Source organism: Panthera onca, chromosome B3, assembly GCF_046562875.1.
Source record: "Panthera onca isolate mPanOnc1 chromosome B3, mPanOnc1 haplotype 2, whole genome shotgun sequence".
Lineage (NCBI taxonomy): Eukaryota > Metazoa > Chordata > Mammalia > Carnivora > Felidae > Panthera > Panthera onca.
This window is the reverse complement of record NC_138344.1, coordinates 138,103,130-138,123,158: the sequence shown is the minus strand read 5'-3', so window position 1 is coordinate 138,123,158 and position 20,029 is coordinate 138,103,130. Positions and strand designations below refer to the sequence as shown.

General features: G+C 41.2%; 1 protein-coding gene across 3 annotated transcripts in view; it reads left to right on the top strand.

The window, feature by feature from the left end:
* The window catches only part of ATG2B (autophagy related 2B), a 74,343-nt gene that overhangs the window by 35,129 nt on the left and 19,185 nt on the right, over window positions 1-20,029 (top strand). For all 3 annotated transcript variants that reach the window (XR_014137853.1, XM_060620696.3, XM_060620695.3), the window contains exons 18-34: window positions 192-334; window positions 4,928-5,085; window positions 5,486-5,658; window positions 6,164-6,314; window positions 7,301-7,500; window positions 7,670-7,750; window positions 8,920-9,026; window positions 9,179-9,271; window positions 9,836-9,906; window positions 10,293-10,369; window positions 10,846-11,016; window positions 12,580-12,721; window positions 14,470-14,672; window positions 15,924-16,150; window positions 16,835-16,943; window positions 17,870-18,064; window positions 18,996-19,097. Coding sequence is in view for 2 of the 3 variants with exons in the window: in XM_060620696.3 (XP_060476679.3) it covers window positions 192-334; window positions 4,928-5,085; window positions 5,486-5,658; window positions 6,164-6,314; window positions 7,301-7,500; window positions 7,670-7,750; window positions 8,920-9,026; window positions 9,179-9,271; window positions 9,836-9,906; window positions 10,293-10,369; window positions 10,846-11,016; window positions 12,580-12,721; window positions 14,470-14,672; window positions 15,924-16,150; window positions 16,835-16,943; window positions 17,870-18,064; window positions 18,996-19,097 (2,403 nt within the window). In the remaining variant the exon portion in view is untranslated. The remainder of the gene's footprint in view (window positions 1-191; window positions 335-4,927; window positions 5,086-5,485; window positions 5,659-6,163; window positions 6,315-7,300; window positions 7,501-7,669; window positions 7,751-8,919; window positions 9,027-9,178; window positions 9,272-9,835; window positions 9,907-10,292; window positions 10,370-10,845; window positions 11,017-12,579; window positions 12,722-14,469; window positions 14,673-15,923; window positions 16,151-16,834; window positions 16,944-17,869; window positions 18,065-18,995; window positions 19,098-20,029) is intronic.

Sequence of the window (20,029 nt, the reverse complement as noted above, 5' to 3'; positions counted from 1 at the left end):
ATACTACGTTTACTAGGTTTTTAACTCCAAGACTGAATAATACCCATTTCTTTCTTGGTTAAAAGTGATTATGTGTTTGCTTTCTTGCTCACATACCAAGTCCTATGGATAGGGTCAGAAGATGCTACTCTTAATTCTAAATACGAAATGGTTATTTGATGCTTTTTTTGCCCCAAACTATTCTATTTTAGATGGTGATGCCAGGAGACCCTGTGGAAATGACAGAGTTTCAGGATAAAGCAATCAGCAATTCTCACTATGTGCTGGAACTTACATTACCCAGCACTCATATAACACTACCTAATAAAAGTTTTTATGAGAAGCTGTATAATAGGTGAGTTGAAACGCATTCACTTGAGTCTTTGGGATTGGACTGTTCTGCCTAACTGCCTCCCCGTTTCCCCACTTCCCCCTTTTCTTTCCTTTAATATTATCTACATCTCTGGGTACCTTGTGTGCTGTTGATTATGAAACTTAACGTTACAGTGGGCTGTTGTCATAGCAGAGTTTCCTAACCAGTGTGCCTGGTAACTCGGTTACTTGCGTGTGAAATGTTTATTTCCTCCACCGTCGTTAGCTGGCTGCTCTCTGTCACCTTACCACAGGGTACTGAGAAAATATGTCTTCTGTGTGTGCAGTGACATGAAAAGAGTTGGGAGGTCCTGGATGGAGGCCAGCAGGTGCTAGGGTGGAGTCAGAATCCTGGAATCTTTGTGTAAGGAGCATCTTTTTTCAGAGTTTAAAAAAGCATCTTGTTAGAATTCTACAATTCAAACTTGTCAGTTTGCATGTAACAATTTAATTATAAATATCCTTAACATATCAAGCAAATATGTTGAAGTAAATGGGATTCTAGAGTTGAAATATCCTAGCCTCTGAAGACCTTCCTAGCTTACCTGGCCTCCCCAAGCTCAGTTTCCTCATCTATTAAAAAAAAAAAAAAAAAAAAAAGTGGGTGATACTTATACCTGTCTCAAAGCGTTGTTTAGAGGATTAGATGATACAGTACTTGGAAAGTTCTGAGAATACTGCCTAGCATATAGTTAGCACTCAGTAGTCCTCTTGTCACTGTCCTCGTTCCTATACACTGAAGGAATCTCTTCTATAGCATACCTGAAAGATGGTCTAGAAAAAGATGTTCTTAGTGTCTGTCATCACTAGCTTCCCATATGTAAACATGCTATTCTCATTTTTACTATTTTATTTTATTTTATTTTCAGAAGCGCCACCTTTGTTTCTGCTGTACATTTACTTGGTATCAGATCTCCCTGGCTCTTTATTCCTTAACTGTTACTAACAAGCTCTGGATCTCCTTATTGCCTACCCGTGACCAAGACTGTTGATCTTAGAAAATTTAAGTTCAAGAAAGATCCACCAAGTTCAGTTGTCTTGATGATGAGATAGGTTCGTAGGACAGTCCATTGAGATGCAGGAAGAAAATGTTCTTCTGTTTAACTTTTTAAAAAGTCATAAAATTTATATATTTGTTTTATAATATTCATAATGTATAAATTGAAGCATATAATTTATAGACACATCAGAAGGCTTTTACAGTTTTTTTTTTTTTAGCTTTTAGGGGTTTACACATGATCTAAGATTTGGAAACCACTGATCTCTCAACCATTCTTTTATAGTTGTGAAATAACTAAGAGCTCACGGATGCGTAAGGCTAAGACAGAAAAATGAAAGATTAGTTCAAAGTCCAGCCCAGAGGTCAGAGGGCTTAGTCCATTTCTTACACTTTCTGCATTTGCTCAAGTAGGTGGCTGTTGGTTAAATTGGGAGATCAGAACAGAAATATGCATCTTAAACAAATTCAATTTATAAATCTGTTCCTTTACCACATTTTAAATACAAGACCAGGTTTGTTTGTTTTTTTTAACACGAGTCCTTGGTTGGAGGATTTACATAAGTATAACCCAAAAGGTTTTGTCTGCAGTTTTTAATTTCTGAAAAAACAGTTTCAAAGTAATCTGAGTACAGAATCCTTCTTGGATTTTAAGATTTTTTCAGTCTATATACTTAAAAGTCATCTGCTAGCACAATATTTTATTAAAATCTACTTACAGCAATAAATACAGCTGGGATGAGCACATTTGAGGCCAGACACAGTGACACTTGGTGAATACACAGAACGTCGAGCTCGCCTGGTGGGAGCGGCATTCTCCGGTGTGCTGGAGAGCAGTCCCAAGGAGCCAGCAGTCAGCATATGGGGGACATCAGTCAGCATGGCACGTGGGGCAGGTGACTGCTCCCATCGGGGTGCTAGAGAGTATCTGTTCTTCTGAGGATGGGTTACGTGGGGGGTTGCCGAAGAGCATTTCTGTCGTGCCTCACTCTGCCCACTTCTCCTGCTGTCAGATGCCTACAGCTATATAAATACTGAAGTGTTCCCTTACCTTGTGGATCTTATAAGTCACATATCGAGGCTCTCCGGGCTGTGAATTCTTTGCTCCTTATTTGGCTGTGAATATGTATATTTTTATTTTGAAGTTAATATCAAAGTTTTCAAATATTCTCCAGCTTAACAGAAAATGGCACAAAGAGCTTTTTTTTTTTTTTCTCTCCTGAATCCTTTGAGACTGAGCTGCTGGCCTGAGGCTCTCTGAGCACTTGGGTGTGTACTGCCCACAAACAAGGACACTCTTCTACATAATTGTAACTCAGCCATCAAAGTGAGAACATTGATACTCAGCGCTACCTAGTCCTCAGACCCCATTTGAGTTTTGCTAAATGTTTCAATATTGCCCTTTTGATTATATAATTATATGTTCTGTATTATAGTGTTATGTATTCTATAATATATAACATAAAATACATATATAATATTTTATAATATAATTAATGTATTATATAATGTGTATTATATATTATATAGTATATATAACTTTTATTTTTAATTTTTGTACATCTAAAAACATAACTCTGACCAGGAGTTATAACCAACTTTGCCTTAACTTCACACATTTAAGATCTTGGTTTATTCCCTCAGTGCCTGGGTCATCGGGCCCTGTTTAGACACACAGTCTCAGGTACAGGACCGTTTTTTCTATTTCAAAAGTCCTTTAGAATAGAATGTAAAAAAAGAATTTTCACTAGCTTTTTGGACCAGATATTTCTTGAGCATCTTATATTTTAAGCTCACAGCCACAGGACCATGGTGATATGTCCTTAAATATCTTAGGCGTCTTCTTTCTTGGTATTAGAAACATCACCCATGTTTTGCAGTATTAATGGTACCAAGACTGTGTTTAGACCAACATGTAAATTAAGGAAAATGTAAAATCATATGAAACTTATCTTTACAGGTCACCTCCCAGGAACTCCAGGTTTTAGATAAAGTAATGGTTTCTCTTTAACCTATGAAGATAAGAGAATGGTTGTGAGGAATAAGTAAGAGAAGAGTTATTTCCCGAGAAGATTCTTCATTTTGTTTTTTTTTCCCCCTTTTATATCTTTGTTATTTATATACATAGGAGTTCAAAGTAAGGTCAGGGTTTAGACTCTTTCGTTTCTTTGTCCTATAAGTAATATACCCAAGAGAAGCCAGCAAGCCAATGAGTACCATACAGTTTTGGGGCACAGCTGTCATTGTGTCTGAGATGAGACCTATTTCTGGCCTGTGTCACTGGTATTCTTCACCTATGACGCTTCCCAGATGGAGAGCTTTCAGGGTGGGGATCTCAGTCTACTGAGGGTCACAGTACTCCATCCTGGTGTATACTTTCTAGGGCTGCAGAAGCTCAGGAATTGGCCCAGAAAATTCCTAGACAAGTGGTTTCTCACAGGAAGGGCCAGGGCTCCATCATGGCTTGGCACCTTAACTGGTATTCACACTAGGCTTTACGATGAGTCTGTGCTTTTGGCAGTCCTTCCGTGTGAGTCATCAAACCCTTGGTGCCTGTTACGTGACAGTCACTGTGTGAGGCCCATAGAAGGGTGCCCAAGACCTACGTCCCTCTCTCTGAGAGGCTGCAGTCTAGGAAGGGGAAGCAAGAGAATAGAGTGTTGTAGGCGCCATGATTGAGTTACATCTGTGAAGGATTTGCTGGGGGTCCAAATCGATCAGAAGGCTTCGGAGAGGATGTTGTAAAGTCTGAGTTTTCATGGAAATGTAGAGCATGGGTGATGAGGGTGGGGGGAGGAACAGAAGGGCATCAGAGTAGGGACAGAGATTTCTTTGAAAAAGGAGGATGTGTTGGTCGCCTGGCTTGACACGTATCAACCCGTTAGTCCCCGGTCTTGACTTGGCTGCGCAGCTCGTGAGAGGGTCTCATGTTTCACTTGCGCTCTTGGTCTCCTGCACACTCCCCAATGAAGCTGCTCTTTCTGTGGGAGGGAACGCACTTATCTAGGGACGGTGAGCGATGGAGGAGAGAGCTGGACGAGATGTGGGCTGTGGCCCCAGTTCCCCCGCAGATCAGCTGTGTGGCCTGTGGGAGGCAGCTTCTCCGAGCGTGAAGTGAGGGTGATGGTTCTTCCTTGGCTGCCCCGTGGGATTGGGGGGCATCACACGAGACAGAGCGTGCTGTGTTGCGGCTTGCAGAGTGCTCTCCTGTGGGAGCAGTTTTCCCTTGTTCCTCATGGGTTTTTAAATTAACTGCCTCCTTTAAAGTGCATTTAGATGTATGCACACCACACAGGTAAAACTAGGCAGATGGCTGATTAGGTTATCGCATCGTACAGATTCCTTTCTCACGGCCCCGCGCTAGCACCATCCACTGCTTTTTCCTTTGAAAGAACGTAATGGATGTTTACAAAAAACAAAAAAACAAAAACCAAAACTTTTTTTTTTTGTAGGGTCTAATTTCTGTGTCACCATTTAGAAAAATTATTATTCACGTGACTTCTTAAAGGCATGTTCTGTCGTGTGCCTTCAGTGGAACTACGAGTGATGTCCTTATTTTTCAACTTCTGTCTATAATAGGATCTTTAACGACTTGCTGCTCTGGGAACCAACTGCCCCTTCGCCAGTGGAGACATTTGAGAATATTTCATATGGTATTGGTCTTTCCGTAGCCAGTCAACTGATTAATACCTTCAACAAAGATAGTTGTAGTCAATTTAAATCTACAGTTCACTATGGTAATGTATTTTAAATTTGTTTGGAATTAAAATGCCTGGTTTATCAGTAAATTAGCAACCCTTTCTCAATTGGCATTAAAATATTTCTTGGCTGTTTTCTGCTCGTAATATATTTTATAGTATCTTTTAGTAACTTACGGTATTTCCCCACTTTCATCTACATATTGAGAATATTATCAGTGAAACGTGTTGCCTTTATAGTGACACCATACACGTTGTCTTAAGTTCATTGGGAAAGAGAACAATATAGTAAGTACGTTCTTATTGTGAGGCCAGATTCTTGGTAAAAAAAACAAAAGAACAAAACAGGTTGTAAGACAAGAATTGTGATAATGTTCCAGTTACTGTTTTATTTTAATAACTGTCAGAACCGTAGAATTATGACATTTGTTTCTCGCAGATGAGGAAAGTGGATCTGAGGAGGAGACGTTGCAGTATTTCTCTACCCTTGATCCCAACTATCGTTCCCGTAGGAAAAAAAAACTAGACTCTCAGAACAAGAACTCACAAAGTTTTCTCTCAGTTCTTCTGAGTGTTAATCATGGATTAATGGCAGTGTTCACAGAAGTAAAGGTGAGGATTTACAAATGCAAAGTGTTTCAAGTGTATCTTATTTCAAATCTCCCCTGATCCATACATGCAGTCATCGAGGGAGTGGGAGGTTGTCTCGGGCCTGGGGAAGATCAGTGTTGTGAGGCACTCGCTCCGCGGTGACCTGGTGACCGCAGCTTTGGGGAACGAGCGGTCACTGCAGATCAGAAGACAAGTGTTACATGGTCCTTTTGGCAAAAATGCTGGTTCTGCTCCTGCAGTGATCGCTAGAAATTTTATCTGTTACAAAGGCGGATGAAGTACAGGGATTCATTTGGCAGAAGAGGCCCCCACCAGCATTTAATTATTCAGTTTTTAATACCACTGTGGTGGGTGGTTCCAGAATCAGACCAGTTTGCCACCACATGGGAGGAACTTCGAAGCTGAATCAGGAAGGAGCAACCCAAGGGTCGTTCTTCCTTTTCTGCATGTAAATAATGACTTCTGTGTTTTTCTGATCTTTTTTTTTTTTTTTTTTTTTTTTTAGCAAGATAATGGAGATCTGTTGGAGAACAAGCATGGTGAATTCTGGTTAGAGTTCAATAGTGGTTCCTTGTTTTGTGTGACAAAATACGAAGGTTTTGATGAGAAGCACTACATCTGCCTTCATTCTAGCAGTTTCAGTCTATACCACAAAGGTAGGACACGTTTCATGTGTGTGTTGTTCACTTCTGTTTAGACCGGTTTAAATTTTATTTCACAAAATCTATTGAGAACAGAACTCTGATAATAGAAATTATTTTCTGTGGGGTGTTCTGATTCCATTGGCAAAGTAATGCTTATTGTACATTAGGAGTTGACTTTATGTTTTTTGGGGCAACAACTTTATTGAGATACAATTCATGTACCATCCATTTCACCCATTTAAACTCCACATTTCATTGGCTTTTACTATTTCACAGAATTGTTGCAACCATCATCACAGTCAACTTTAGAATGTTTTCATCACCCCTAAAAGAAACTAGGTACCCCTTAGCTGTACCCCTCCCATAGCCTTCACCCTGCCCAGCACTAAATAACCTCTGATCTACTTTGTGGATTTATGTATTCTGTATGTTTATGGAATCATTCAGTATGTGGTCTTTTGTGACTGGCTTCTTTCATTTGTCATGATGTTTCCAAGCCTCATCCAGGTGTGACGGTGTTTTATCCTTTTTCATTGCCGAATAACACTCCATTTTACGGATATACCGTATCTTATTATCCACCGATGAGTTGATAAGACTTTATGGTCGTTACTCTCTTAAACAGTATCTCCTTGTGGTAACAGATATAGAATTTACCATCCTGTGAGCACATTCCCTGTCACCTTGTGAACAGAAGATATTTGCAGCATTCTTTTTTTTTTTTTTCTTCTAAGTGTAGAAAACAGTACTTGGACAGTCTTAAAGTTTATCAGATTTTTCCGTTTAAATTTAATTTTCCTAGCATTTCCTATCTTAATTGTTTTCTTGAGTACCGTCATTCATACCAACATTAGCAGAGACATACAGATTATTAACGTCAGGCTGGTTCTTGGTCATTATGGTCAATGGAAGTATGTAGAGTTTTGTTTTGAGTTGTGAAAGTCTGAACTAATTTCAGATGATCATTTCGTTATGTCGTCATCTCGTTGTGGATGTAGGCATAGTGGATGGAGTGAGTCTTCCCACAGAAACACGACTGCCCAGTTCAACCCGCCCGCATTGGTTGGAACCAACTATTTATTCCTCTGAAGAAGATGGCCTCAGTAGAGCTGCTTCGGATGGTGTCGGAGGTGACCCTTCGAATATGCTCTCTGTCGCAGTTAAGATACTGTCTGATAAATCGGAGTCCAATACAAAGGTTTGTCTTTTGTATTTTTGTACCGTTATGTACTTGCCACTCCTTTGATTCCTAGCTCCAAGTGATTGCATAAAAGGCAACACATTTTTTCCCTTAGAAAAACTTTTCAAGTTTTGATTTAGAGGATTACATAGGTGGTAAATGGAATTCTTCGTGTTGTTGTGTGTAGGAATTTCTCATTGCTGTAGGATTGAAAGGAGCCACACTCCAGCACAGGATGCTTCCTTCTGGGCTTAGCTGGCACGAACAGGTAAGAGAGTTGTTACGTGCGTATTGGTTTCCTTCTGACTTCGTACTGACATGTAGTACACACACTGTAAAGTCACAGATCATAAAGGATCAGTGCTCACTGAGTTTTCCCTGGAGTAAACACTCCCAAATAACCACCTCTCAGGTCGGGAAGTGGAATATTATCACCACTCCAGAACGAAATTGATTTTTTTACCTTAAAGTTTGGACCCTAAATCTCCCACAGACAGAGTTATCGTGTATGTCATTTAACGGAAGGGATTCTGTGACCCAGAATCTTAGAGCACCTGGTATAGAGAAGAGATGAATGGCGTCCTGACTTGCACTTCTAACCCTGTATTCCTTAAGGTATATTTCGGAGTGATTTCAGAGTGATTCCCTAGGCCAGTAACATGCTTTGAGGCATTTAGAATGATTTTTGTAATTAATTTCCAGTGCAACAACCGTTTGATTAATGAAATACAGTTGGTCAATTTCTTTTCTATGTGAGAATTGTACAATGACTCTTGTTCATTTTCCTTAGAAAGGGGAACTTTTTCCTTTCCTCTGAAAATAATAAATTAGTTCATACTCGAAAGTTTTCAGAGAGCTTTCATAAAAGCATTTAGGGAACACACGGAGTCTTAGAACAGTGTGGTGAGGGGAAAGAGACAGTTGGGGTGAGCGCTGAACTCGGTTGTAAGGGAGAGGTTAGTCTAACCCTATTTAGATGGAAATATGGGAGAATGGATGTCGGTGAGAGAGACTGAGACCGAGTGAGGTATAATGTAGGGAAAGATAACTCTTCCCAAAAATGGATTATGTAGAAAACCAGGCGGAGCGTAAGCAATCTTTAGCAAAATTTATTTTTTTCGAGAATTGTCCCTGGCAAAATAATGTAAAAGTATATCGTACGTACTTCAGTTTCATGAGATAGGATTTTTCCAAGACTTCTGTAGCATTGCAGTTGTCAGATGGGCCTCTCTCTTCATTTCAGGCCCTGGTTTTGCAAATACTTTTTTGAAATGAATTCCTTCAAAATGCTGATTTTCTACTTTTAGCTTTGATTTTTCCAATAAACGGTTGCTTTTTCTGTGAGATATTTTATTTTACATTGGTATTAAGGATATCCTACCAAAACTTTTTTTTTTTTCCTCTAAAGCAGGGCATTTAATATTTTTGTGATTATAGATTTTATACTTCTTGAATATTGCTGATGAACCTGTCCTGGGATATAATCCTCCAACTTCAGTTACAACTTTTCACGTTCACCTCTGGAGCTGTGCACTTGATTATAGGTTAGTTCACAGATGGACTAAATAAAATTCTATTCAAAGTAGGTACTGAGTTTTGAAAAAATACGTAATTCAAATTAAGGTTCACACTGCTCTTTTAAGGGAGTTTCTGTTGTTGTAGCCAACTGATGTTTTTTGTTTCTTTTCGGTATTAGGCCTCTTTATTTGCCGATCCGATCTCTTCTCACTGTGGAAACATTCAGTGTATCGAGTAGTGTGGCCTTGGATAAATCATCATCTACACTCAGGTGTCTATGTGAACTTTGCTGACTACTAAATTCAGCTGGTCCAAACATGCTGACTGATACTTAGCTAAACTCGATTAGAGTCCCAGTCTTTTGTTAAAACCAGCATTCTTTTACTCATAGTCCTGTCTCTCTATCCAGGTTTTCGACTTTTAGATTTCAGATGATTCATCCCATCTCTTCTGTTTATCACTGTTTTTTATTTTTAGGGAGGAAATGAATTCTTGAGATTGGTAGTTTACTGCTTAAAGCAGAATATAAACTTCCCGTATGACCTAATACACTTTATTTTCATAATTTAGGTCTTGTGAATTTGGGCATCTATTAAAACATGCTGAAAATTTACAATTCGAGCAGATGATTCAGTCTTACTCTTTACACAAATTAAATATTTCTAGCACTCAGAAGCAGTGAGTTTTAAAGAAATGCCAGATGGCACTTGTAAGAAACTGTATGTGACTTTGATGACTTGTGTATCAGAAGAACGATACACCTAAGTGTGCCGTGATCACGTGTTAGGTATTCCAAGTTAAGTGTTTAGAGGTTGATTTTATCTTTTTTCCTCAGAATAATCTTGGATGAAGCTGCTTTGCATCTGTCTGACAAGTGTAATACTGTTACTATAAATCTGAATAGAGGTAAGAGTTGAAAAACAAAATCTGGGGTTAGGTGAATGCTCTTTATTTTTTGTACATGGATATTTTAAAGCATTTGAACTCTGAAATGATGCCACTGAACTAAGGATCTTGTTAAATACCAGTTTGAAGTTGTAATGTCCTTAGAATGTCAGTTAAGTGCATCAAGTTATATATACTCTATTTACTTAGTAAAAGATTAATTTTGTTTCTAAATAAAGGGAATTGTAGGACTTTTAAAGGATGAAACTATATTTCCATTGCATTTTAAATATTTTTAGCACCAAGTGCCATGAATTTTAAAGAGATGCTAGTTTTAATACATGTTGGTTGGATCAGCATTTTTTGAAAGCTTTGCTCAGATATTTTGTTAATTTAAAAAATTTTAGATTATGTTCGTGTGATGGATATGGGGCTTTTGGAATTAACCATAACTGCAGTGAAATCTGATTCTGATGGAGAGCAAGTAAGTTATTAAAATAAATGGAAATTTTTATCTAAGTCCTTTTTATAGGAGAGACTGAAGAACTATTGAATTTACTGTAAAAATAGTTTTGGTTGGAAGTAGATAAAATGTTTTAAAATTGGGATTTAGTCATTATAAATACACATTTCCTGTGGCAAGAATAATTATATTCTACTTTATTTAATGTAAACCTATGCAACAAAAGAAATTCTTATCTCGTTTGGAAAACGTTTTCTTAAATTTTTTTTTTTTTTAAGTTTATTTATTTTTGAGAAAGAGCATAAGCTCGAGCAGGGATGGGGCAGAGAGAGAGGGAGAGAGAGAATCCCAAGCAGGCTCTGTGCTATGCGGGACTCGAACTCACAAACCGTCAGATCATGACCTGAACTGAAACCAAGAGTTGGACGCTCAACTGATTGAGCCACCCAGGCGCCCCTGGAAAATGTTTTCATCCATTTTCCCTTGTGTGCGCCCAGACTGAGCCGCGCTTTGAGCTACACTGTTCGAGTGACATTGTCCATATCAGAACATGCTCGGACTCTTGTGCTGCGTTGATGAATCTCATTCAGTACATCGCCAGCTATGGGGACTTACATGCGGCTAACAAGGCGGAGACGGAGCCTGGAGCCCCTGAAAGAAAGACAAAGGTACAGCCAGCGGTATCATGCATTACAGCTAACTCACCCTGACCCGTTGCGGCCACACGAGTGCCAGGTGTAGTCGGTGAGGTCTTCATGACCGTCACGAGGTAGAAAAGAAACTTTGAAAAATCCTCTATTATTTACCTTCAGAGTGATGAGGTCTGGAAAGGTGGTTCCAGGGGCCTTTTTGGAAAACCGTTCTGCTGTCTGATACTCTTTGTTTCAAAACCTTAATCTTCTCGGCCAACATAATACTTTTTTCCAGACTTGAGTTCTTTTCATCTCACCTCCAGGAAGAAAGAAAACACTTAGCATGTAAGAGCTTGTGATGTGCAAGTCGTGTGTAAAACTGCTTCTGAGAGGGGGAGATGCAGGTGTTCATATTGTTTCCAGAGGCCTCTGTTCTCCTTCATGTTTGTTACGTGGGATTCTGTTCAGTTTTCAGTCTATGTTCTCCTGTGTGATTTCCCTTAACCCAGTGTGACAGGGTAAAGATTATCACCTCTGTTTCATAGGTGAATAAATTAAAACCCAGAGAATTAGGTGAGTTGCCCAAACTGGTAGCCAAAATGGCAACAAGATTCAGGTATTTTGATTTCCGGTTCAGTGCTTTCTTATGCCCCCATACATTACCTCTCTGTCCCCTCTTATGTCCAGATTGAACAGTGTCGAGTGTGTTTAGCATTTTTAAGTGTTCAGTGTTTTTTCATTCTTTTTCATCGTCTGGTCTGTGAACAGAATTTTGTCTCTTTGGTGATGGAGCCTCTAGTAAGGGCCTGATGGACCTTGCATTCTTTTGTTCAGGATGCTTCTACCCTTCATTTGTGTTACACTTCTGTTTTTGACTCCTTGCTCCTGCTATATTCCCACCAATAAGAAGGTGATTCATGACACTCCCTCTCTACTGTTTATTCTCTTTTTAAAAACATTCTCCGGTTTACTAAAAGTTACTTTAAATTATCCCTTTCAAATGAGATCTTTCCAGTTCAGAGTTCTGCTCCCATTTGAAAAGCGTGATCTGGATGTAATGAATGCACAGTTTGCTGACCAAAATGGTTAAGCGTCCCTGCTGGAGATGAGCCCCCAGAATCCCCATTCAGTAGGTTTCCCCTCCTGTGTGCCCCCTGCTGTCCTTGGACAGATGTCCATTCATCCCGAGACCTGAGGCTCTGATCTGCAGCGGCTTTTGGTGTCAAAGGGGCGAGCCTTGTTGTAGCTGCCAGATCTGAGCAGATTTAACTCTGCAGAGAGAGCCTCCCTCTCCCCCAGCCTCACTGCAGTATTTTTATCCTGTCTCTCCTAATGTGCTGTCTCTTCACGACCCCAGTTCACTGTGCTGGCTGGGACGTGATGGCATATTTATTTCTGTTTGCCAGTAGTTGTCAGGGTGATGGTGATGATGCTAAAAACGTAAGACGTAAGCGCTGCCGAGCAGAATGTGGAACGCTGCCTGCGTTCCTGCTTCCGGTGTGTTTGTAAAATGTAGTGTATTTCCGGGACAAAATGATGCTAAGTCATTTGCTTCTTAGAGCATTTTCGGTTATTTTTAATTAGGCTTTTTGGCTGTAGGTAGATTCCGGTGGCCGCTCATCCTCACGAGGCCCAGTACTTCCAGAAGCAGATCAACAGATGCTGCGGGATTTGATGAGTGATGCTATGGAGGAGCTTGACCTGCAGCAGGCCACTGCGTCTGCACAAGGCCAGTCTAACGGTAGGATGGGCCCGGCCTTCTTCCCCCGGGAGCTTCGGGGCCGTAGTTGAGCCTTACGTTATTTGTACGCATATAAATTCTTCAGCAAGTAACTTATTAACAAAAAGACAAGTCTGAGTTTGGGTGGATATTTATTAGTCAATCAGCTTGTGTTTATCGAGTGTCTAGTAGATAAACGACACTGGCCGGGGTGTTGTGGGGGACACAGATTAAACGGAAAACGGAGCTTATCTTTTCTGTTGGCGTAGAGTTTCGTAAAACAGATCGGCACTAAACCAAACTGATGCTCTTACTTAGAACGGTTGAGAAACGACATGAGAAAGAGCTTCAGAAAGTGTCACCATCCCCCAACTGCTGTTCAGGAGGGATGGGAACCATCTCATTAGGCTTCAATGCAAGTGACATGAATTGGCTTTTCAAGAGTGGACGGGGTTTAGGTATGTGGAAGGGAGAGGAGGTAATCTTGGCAGGATCATGAACGTTGACAGAGGCACGGAAACATGCACAAGCCTTAATTATCTCACAGCCCAGGCGGTTACTGGAGCACAAGCTCCCTTCTCATTGAAAAGAATTGGCCAGTAAAGGTGGAGAGGCGGGGAGGAACCAGCCGGTGAGAGAGCCTTGATAGCCAGACTGAAGCATCTAAATACTTTGAAGCATCCATCTAAAAAGTGTTTGTTTTCTAATTGGATGAACGTAGTCATTTCTACATATTCTAAAATCTTAATTTGAAAAGATTATCTCCGGGTATTAGAAAAGTTTAGCGTTAAATGTTGCTTTCATTCTAATTTAGAATAAATTAGAACTCAGGAAACAAACAGGAACTTTTTTAGCTTCCTGTGTGTGCTACATTATCTGTAATAAACATTAGCAGCTAACCTCCTTATGTGGGAAAGAATATTTCACGAATATTTACTGGACAGCTTCAGTATTCTGGTGCACCAGGCACTTACAAGGGATGAGTAACTTAGAAGAATTTAAAATCTGGTCTGGGAGCCTCTTGAGGCTAAAGTGGCACTTTATCCATCTTCGCGTTCTCCGTCCATCCAGTGGCTGGAATGACTGAATGGGGAAAGATACGTGGGAGAAACGCACAGAAACGTACGTTCACATTCAGGTTTGGCGCACGTGCGGTCTTTTGTGAACTTCACATTGACAGAGCTACCTGAGAACAGGTGTCCCATTGGGCTATCCAGCACCAGATGAAGTAGCCCATCTGTCACACGGCACCACGCCCTGGCCTAAAACCGCTTGGCCGCTGTTTCCAACCCACCCCCCGCCAGAAGCAGAGATTTCCTGTAGTCTTTAGGGGAGGGACGGCCATATGTAACCACTTTCCCTCCCCTTGCATTATTGTCCCAGAAGCTTCTTCCAGAGCTCCACCCACAGGACAGAGCTGTTCATATGAAAATCTGGCTTTAAGGAGCCTCCAGTCAACACTAGTCAGCTGCTGCCGAATTTCTGAGCTTCACTGATGCCAAATAACTAGGAGGAGACTCTCTATGACTTTATGAGACCGTCATTCACTGTTTGCTTGGAGAACGTCAAACTTATTGTCAGTTTCCTTAGTAGTGGCCAGAGGGTTATTGTCAGACAGAAATGAGATATGGCCGGTGAAAACGTTCAACACAGTGTGCAGCTGACATGTGGTTAAAACGGTTACCAAGCATTATTGTCGATGTTTCAAAATGTGCCAAAATTGAGTGGTTTTTTTTTTTTTTTTTTTGGTTTTTGTTTGTTTTACCTAGGTGTTTTGAATGAAAAATCTCAGATTCAGGAGCCGTGTTGTTCAGACCTCTTCCTGTTTCCAGATGAGAGTGGGAACGTGTCTCAGGAGCCCGGCCCTGCTTACACCTCGTTCACACACCACCTGATCAGTGATGCAATGACAGGTGCTCCCACTGAGAATGACGACTTTTGCATTCTTTTTGCACCAAGAGCAACTCTTCAGGTAATAAATGGATCATGTAACTGAGGCCTTAAGGTAGTGTTGCAAGTAAAATTGACCAAAGGGGACCTGAAAAAGAGACTTTAGGTTTTATTTTAACTCTTTGTAGTTGAGAATGACTTCATTTTGTAATTTATTATGGAGGCTTTGCAAATGTTTGCTATACTTTACTATTTCTATGACACATTTCTCAGAAACTCAGAGAAGAACGCTCCATGTTTGCAAAATTTTCTACATAGATTATTAAGCTGCAGATGTTGTGTGTAGTAAGATAGCTCTTCAGAGTATTAAAGTGGCAGAAAGGAGTGCTATCTAGAGTTGCTAGTCCAAGAATTGGGAAAGATAAGATCTGGTTTGTGTGAAGGCTGATGGATGGTTGATACGTATCATTTCCATGTTAGAGTCATGCTCACATTAATGTATTTATTTTTAATGTTTGTTTATTTTGAAAGAGAGGGAACAAGTTGGGGAGGGGCAGAGAGAGAGAGAGAGAGAGAGAGAGAGAGAGAGAGAGAGAGAATCCCAAGCAGGCTCTGCACTGTTAGCTCAGAACCTAACGTGGGGCTTGATCTCACGAACCGTGAAATCATGACCTGAGCCGAAATCGAGAGTCATAGGCTTAAGTGACTGAGCCACCCATGTACCCCAGAGAGTCATGCTCATACTTAAAAAGGATGGTCTGGATTTAATGAACCCACAGTTTACTGAAATGGGTAAGCATTGGTGCTGAAATGGAACTTTATGCATCACCATTTAGTGTATATATGTGTTAAACTGCTCGGTAGTGATTTGGCAGGTAAGTGTATTTATTTTACTACATCCTGGAAAATTAAAAAGCAGTCAAACTCCCAACAAGTTTATCATTAGGATCATGGTAATTTGGTCAGCATGTTGAAGTACGTTAAGTTTGAAATGTAATACTGACTTTGAATTAGAGAACTATAAAGCCCCCTCCACATACACACAGATAGACACTTGCTATATCTGTGCCTTTTTTATTATCAAACAAATAGTAAAAGCCAAACTGAAGACTATAAAAATTTTTTATGGAATGATTTACACAGAACAGAAAGTCCATTTTATGGTTAATGCAGAGTATCCAACGTGGTGATTACTACATTGTAACTAGCCCCATTTTGTATATTGAAATTATTGTTAAAAAGAATGCAGAATCAAGAAATCTTGAGATAAGCAGCGTAATCAGTGGTTTCTACTGCGACAAGATAGGATGTGTTCCCCGTTTCTTTGCTGTAGGAGAAGGAAGAAGAACCAATTGTAAAAATAATGGTTGATGATGCAATTGTCATAAGAGAGAATTATTTTAGTCAGCCCATTAAGAAGACAGATACAAGCAAAGCCCCAGTGCACTTTCCCATCCCTGTCGTCCGGTATGTTGTTAAAGAAGTCTCTCTTGTTTGGCATCTATATGGAGGAAAGGATTTTGGAACAGTCCCTCCTACTTCTCCAGCTAAAAGTTATATGTAAGTTGATTTCTACAAGAATTTTTCTTGTTTCTACAAGTTTCTACAAAAACTTACTAGAAGTTTTTTGTTTTGTTTTTTTTTACAGGCCACTATGTTCTTTTCACAGCATACGTAGAATTTGTCATTTTAAGGAGTATTAATAAAGTAGCATTGAAAACTATGTGATTTAAGTTACTCCTTTAATATAAAAGCTCTTCATTTGTAAACTTATTCGCATTGTTTGTATGTTTACCAAACTAAGGCAACTTAAGTGATTTCCATTCAGCACAATTTTGGGGCACCTACCCTGTGCCAGAGCCTGTGTTAGAGGCACATTCACCAAAATGAATAAGACCCAGGCCCTGACCTCCATTCAGAAGGACCATTATGTGAGCAGGTGAGGGCAGTGCAGTAAAGCCTGTGCCTCAGGGGGCAGGGACCATGTGTGCCCTTGACTCTCTCCAGCATCCTGCTGGGTGCTAGGCTAGGGCTCGAGGCTCCTGAAGTACTTGTTAAATGTGTGTTTGGCTTTGACACATAGAAATACAGTTTGTGGCAACATGTTGATGGTTCTATAATCTTAGTTTTCTCTTGTTATCTTACTGTTTTTCCTGAGGTCATTCATTGCCTTTCTTTGAATATTCCTGCAATAAAAGGTTTTGTTGTTGTTGTTGTTGTTGTTTGTTTTTTCTCCATTTATAGCAGTCCTCACAGCTCACCTTCTCACACACCCACGAGGCATGGACGTAACATGGTGTGTGGGGGAAAAGGAAGAAACCATGACTTTTTAATGGAAATACAGTTAAGCAAGGTGAGATGGCAGTTTGAAGGAAAAAAGCGCCTGACGTGGGAGCATTAATGGGGGTTCGGGGTCACGCCCCCACCTTGTGGTCTTGAGCCACCAGCCCCACGCCTCTGGATTGGAAAAGTGCAAGGGGTCCTGTAAAACTTTTACCTCTTTTTCTTTCTTAAATGTTCTGAGAAGTTTGAGGGGTTTTGTGTTTTCCCAGGCTTTCCCTAGAGGAGTGTCTCTCAGAGTTGAGCAGGGGTCAGAAGCACCTTGAGGGCTTGTTAAAACACAGGTTGCTGGGCCCCAGAGTTTCTGATCCAGTAGGTCTGAGGTGGGGCCCACGAGTTTGCATTTTTAATGAGTCCCCAGGCGATTCTGATAACTCCCTTTTCCAGGCCCACACTTGGGGAACCACTGCCTTTGAGTGTCTGTCTATGTGAGAGGGCCTGCCGTTGGATGGCACCTCTGTCAGTCCCTCGTGAATGTCAGGGACCAGTATGTTCAGGCCACCAATGACATTATATGCATTTAATCCTTTCAGCTTGTCTGGGATTGTGCCCAGTGTCATATATTAGGGTACTTAACATAGGAATATTGTGGTGAGGATCGTCCCCCCCCACCTCCCTCTTTGGGACTTGAACCCTGCATGCGTTGATTCACTTTCAAGCAATTTCATAGGTACGCAAGGTGCTGATCGTGTGTATTACTCCTGTTGAGGGTTTTGCCTGAAAAGGATAGGGAGTTTGCCAAGATCAAATAAGAAATGTCAGTCAAGCTTATCCTTGTCGGGGACACATAGATCAATAAATACGTGAACAAATAAAGAACTGTTATGTTCTCCGAAAGTGAGAATTCAAAAAATGGTGAGGGATGTTTTGCATTTGAAAGAGGAATTCTAATTTGAATAAAAAGTAAAAATTGCTGTGTGTTCCCTCTTGGCTGTGAAGGTGAAGTTTCAGCACGAGGTCTACCCCCCTTGCAAGCCGGAATGCGAGTCCAGCCTCTTAGAGCACCCAGTCTCCCGGCAGGTGTTCATCGTGCAGGATCTTGAAATTCGAGATCGTCTGGCAACATCACAAATGAATAAGTTTTTGTACCTGTATTGCAGTAAAGAGATGCCTCGAAAAGCTCATTCCAACATGGTAAGATTTAAGACCTCCTATTTTCTGTCATTATATTAGTTTTGGAAGTGTTTTTTTGTTTTTTTTTTTTTTTAATTTTTTTAATGTTTATTTATTTTTGAGACAGAGAGCATGAGCAGGGGAGGAGCAGAGAGAGAGGGAGACACAGAATCTGAAACAGGCTCCAGGCTCTGAGCTGTCAGCACAGAGCCCGACGCGGGGCTTTGAACTCACGGACTGTGAGATCATGACCTGAGCCAAAGTCGGACGCTTAACCGACTGAGCCACCCAGGCGCCCCAAGGAAAAGTGTTTTTATTATATCTAACTGCAGAAGATTTAGACTGGGGAAAATTGCTGGGTTGGTTTTTTTTTTTTTTTTTTTTTTTTTCATTTTAATATGAAAATCCCTTTTAAATATGCTGCTTAAAGTTTTATGTTTTAAAAATTATTTTACACGTCACTTGGAGGGTCCGTTAATTATAATTGCCAGCATATTGATGCCTGAGGAAAACCAGAAGTCCATAGTGATCTACACAGAATACTTAGTGTTGCTGGAAGCTGGAAATGTTCCAGATTTCGAACACTTTGCAAGTTTTAGTGGAATAGAAATGATTCGCTCAGGCTCGCCGGAAGAAAACGTCACAGCAGCCGTCTTTGGAGTATGGCTGCAGTCAGCTTCAGGGGCCCAGCAGACCCCCAGGAGACGACACCGTCACCCGCGTCTTGTCCACTGAGGAGAACCCATACCTCTCATGAGACTCTTCAGGGAGCGTGTGACCCAGAAAAGTCTGAGTCAGGCTTGTAAGGGAAAAGGTCAACAACTCCACGGCTAGTTCTCGTGTCAGAAAGACAAATGGGATTTTTTTTTTCTTTTCTTTTCTGTTTGTCCTTTTTAAATGAAAACGAGGTTGTAATATCATTGGGGGGGGGAATGTTTTTCTCCTCTCGTAGTTGACAGTGAAAGCGTTACATGTGCGCCCGGAGTCTGGCAGGTCACCGCAGGAATGCTGCCTAAGAGTGTCACTGATGCCACTTCGCCTCAATATTGATCAGGTTTGTACCGCAAACATTCTTGAGGGAGTCGGGATTTTAAAAATGTCCAACGTCCGGAAGAAGAGGTTCAATTTAGGAGAATTAAAATGTTTACGATTTCACTTTTACGGAAGTCGCGTAGCTGAAGCAGAGTTCTGCTGGCGAGGAGCAGGGCGGACTCGTGAGGCGTTTGGGACCTGCTCTGTTGGCGGGTAAACATTCGATGTTATTCCCTGTCTCCTCGTCGCGTGCGTGCCGCAGCACTGACTACCTGCTTCCCACGCTCTCATCCTCACGTACACACGCTCGTGCAGGTGCACGGGTGTTTTCAGGGAGTGTTGAAGGACTCCCTCCTATCTGTGATTGAAAGATAAGAGCGGTTGTGTCTTTTTTATTTTTTTTTAATTAAAAAATTTTTTTTAATGTTTATTCATTTTTGAGAGAGAAATAGAGCATCAGTGGGGGAGGGGCAGAGAGAAGGAGACACGGAATCCGAAGCCGGTTCCAGGCTCTGAGCTGGTGACACAGAGCCCCGTGCGCGGCTCGAGCTCAAGAACCGGCGAGATGATGACCGGAGCCAAAGCGGGACGTTTAACCGACTGAGCCACCCGGGCGCCCCGTGAGCGGTTTTGTCTTAACCGCAGCACCTGGAAGAGAATTCCCACTGCCCTGGGCAGACTGGCCGATCACGAAATTGGTACCGAAAGAGATCACACGCAGCAGAGATTTGTGGAAAAACAGAAAGACATGCACTTTGCCATGTTTTAGCGAGCATCCCATCAGATTATTGCGGGTTTTGCGTTGACTCGGCTGTGTAAAACCTGGCCGGCACCTCTTGGGCACACTCGTTCAACGTGCACGACCACGTGGTGCTTCAGAGGCGTGCGGCCTGGCGGTGCGGGGCCCGGGCTCGGGGTTTGCATCTCGGTTCTCTTGTCCTGGTTGTGTGGCTC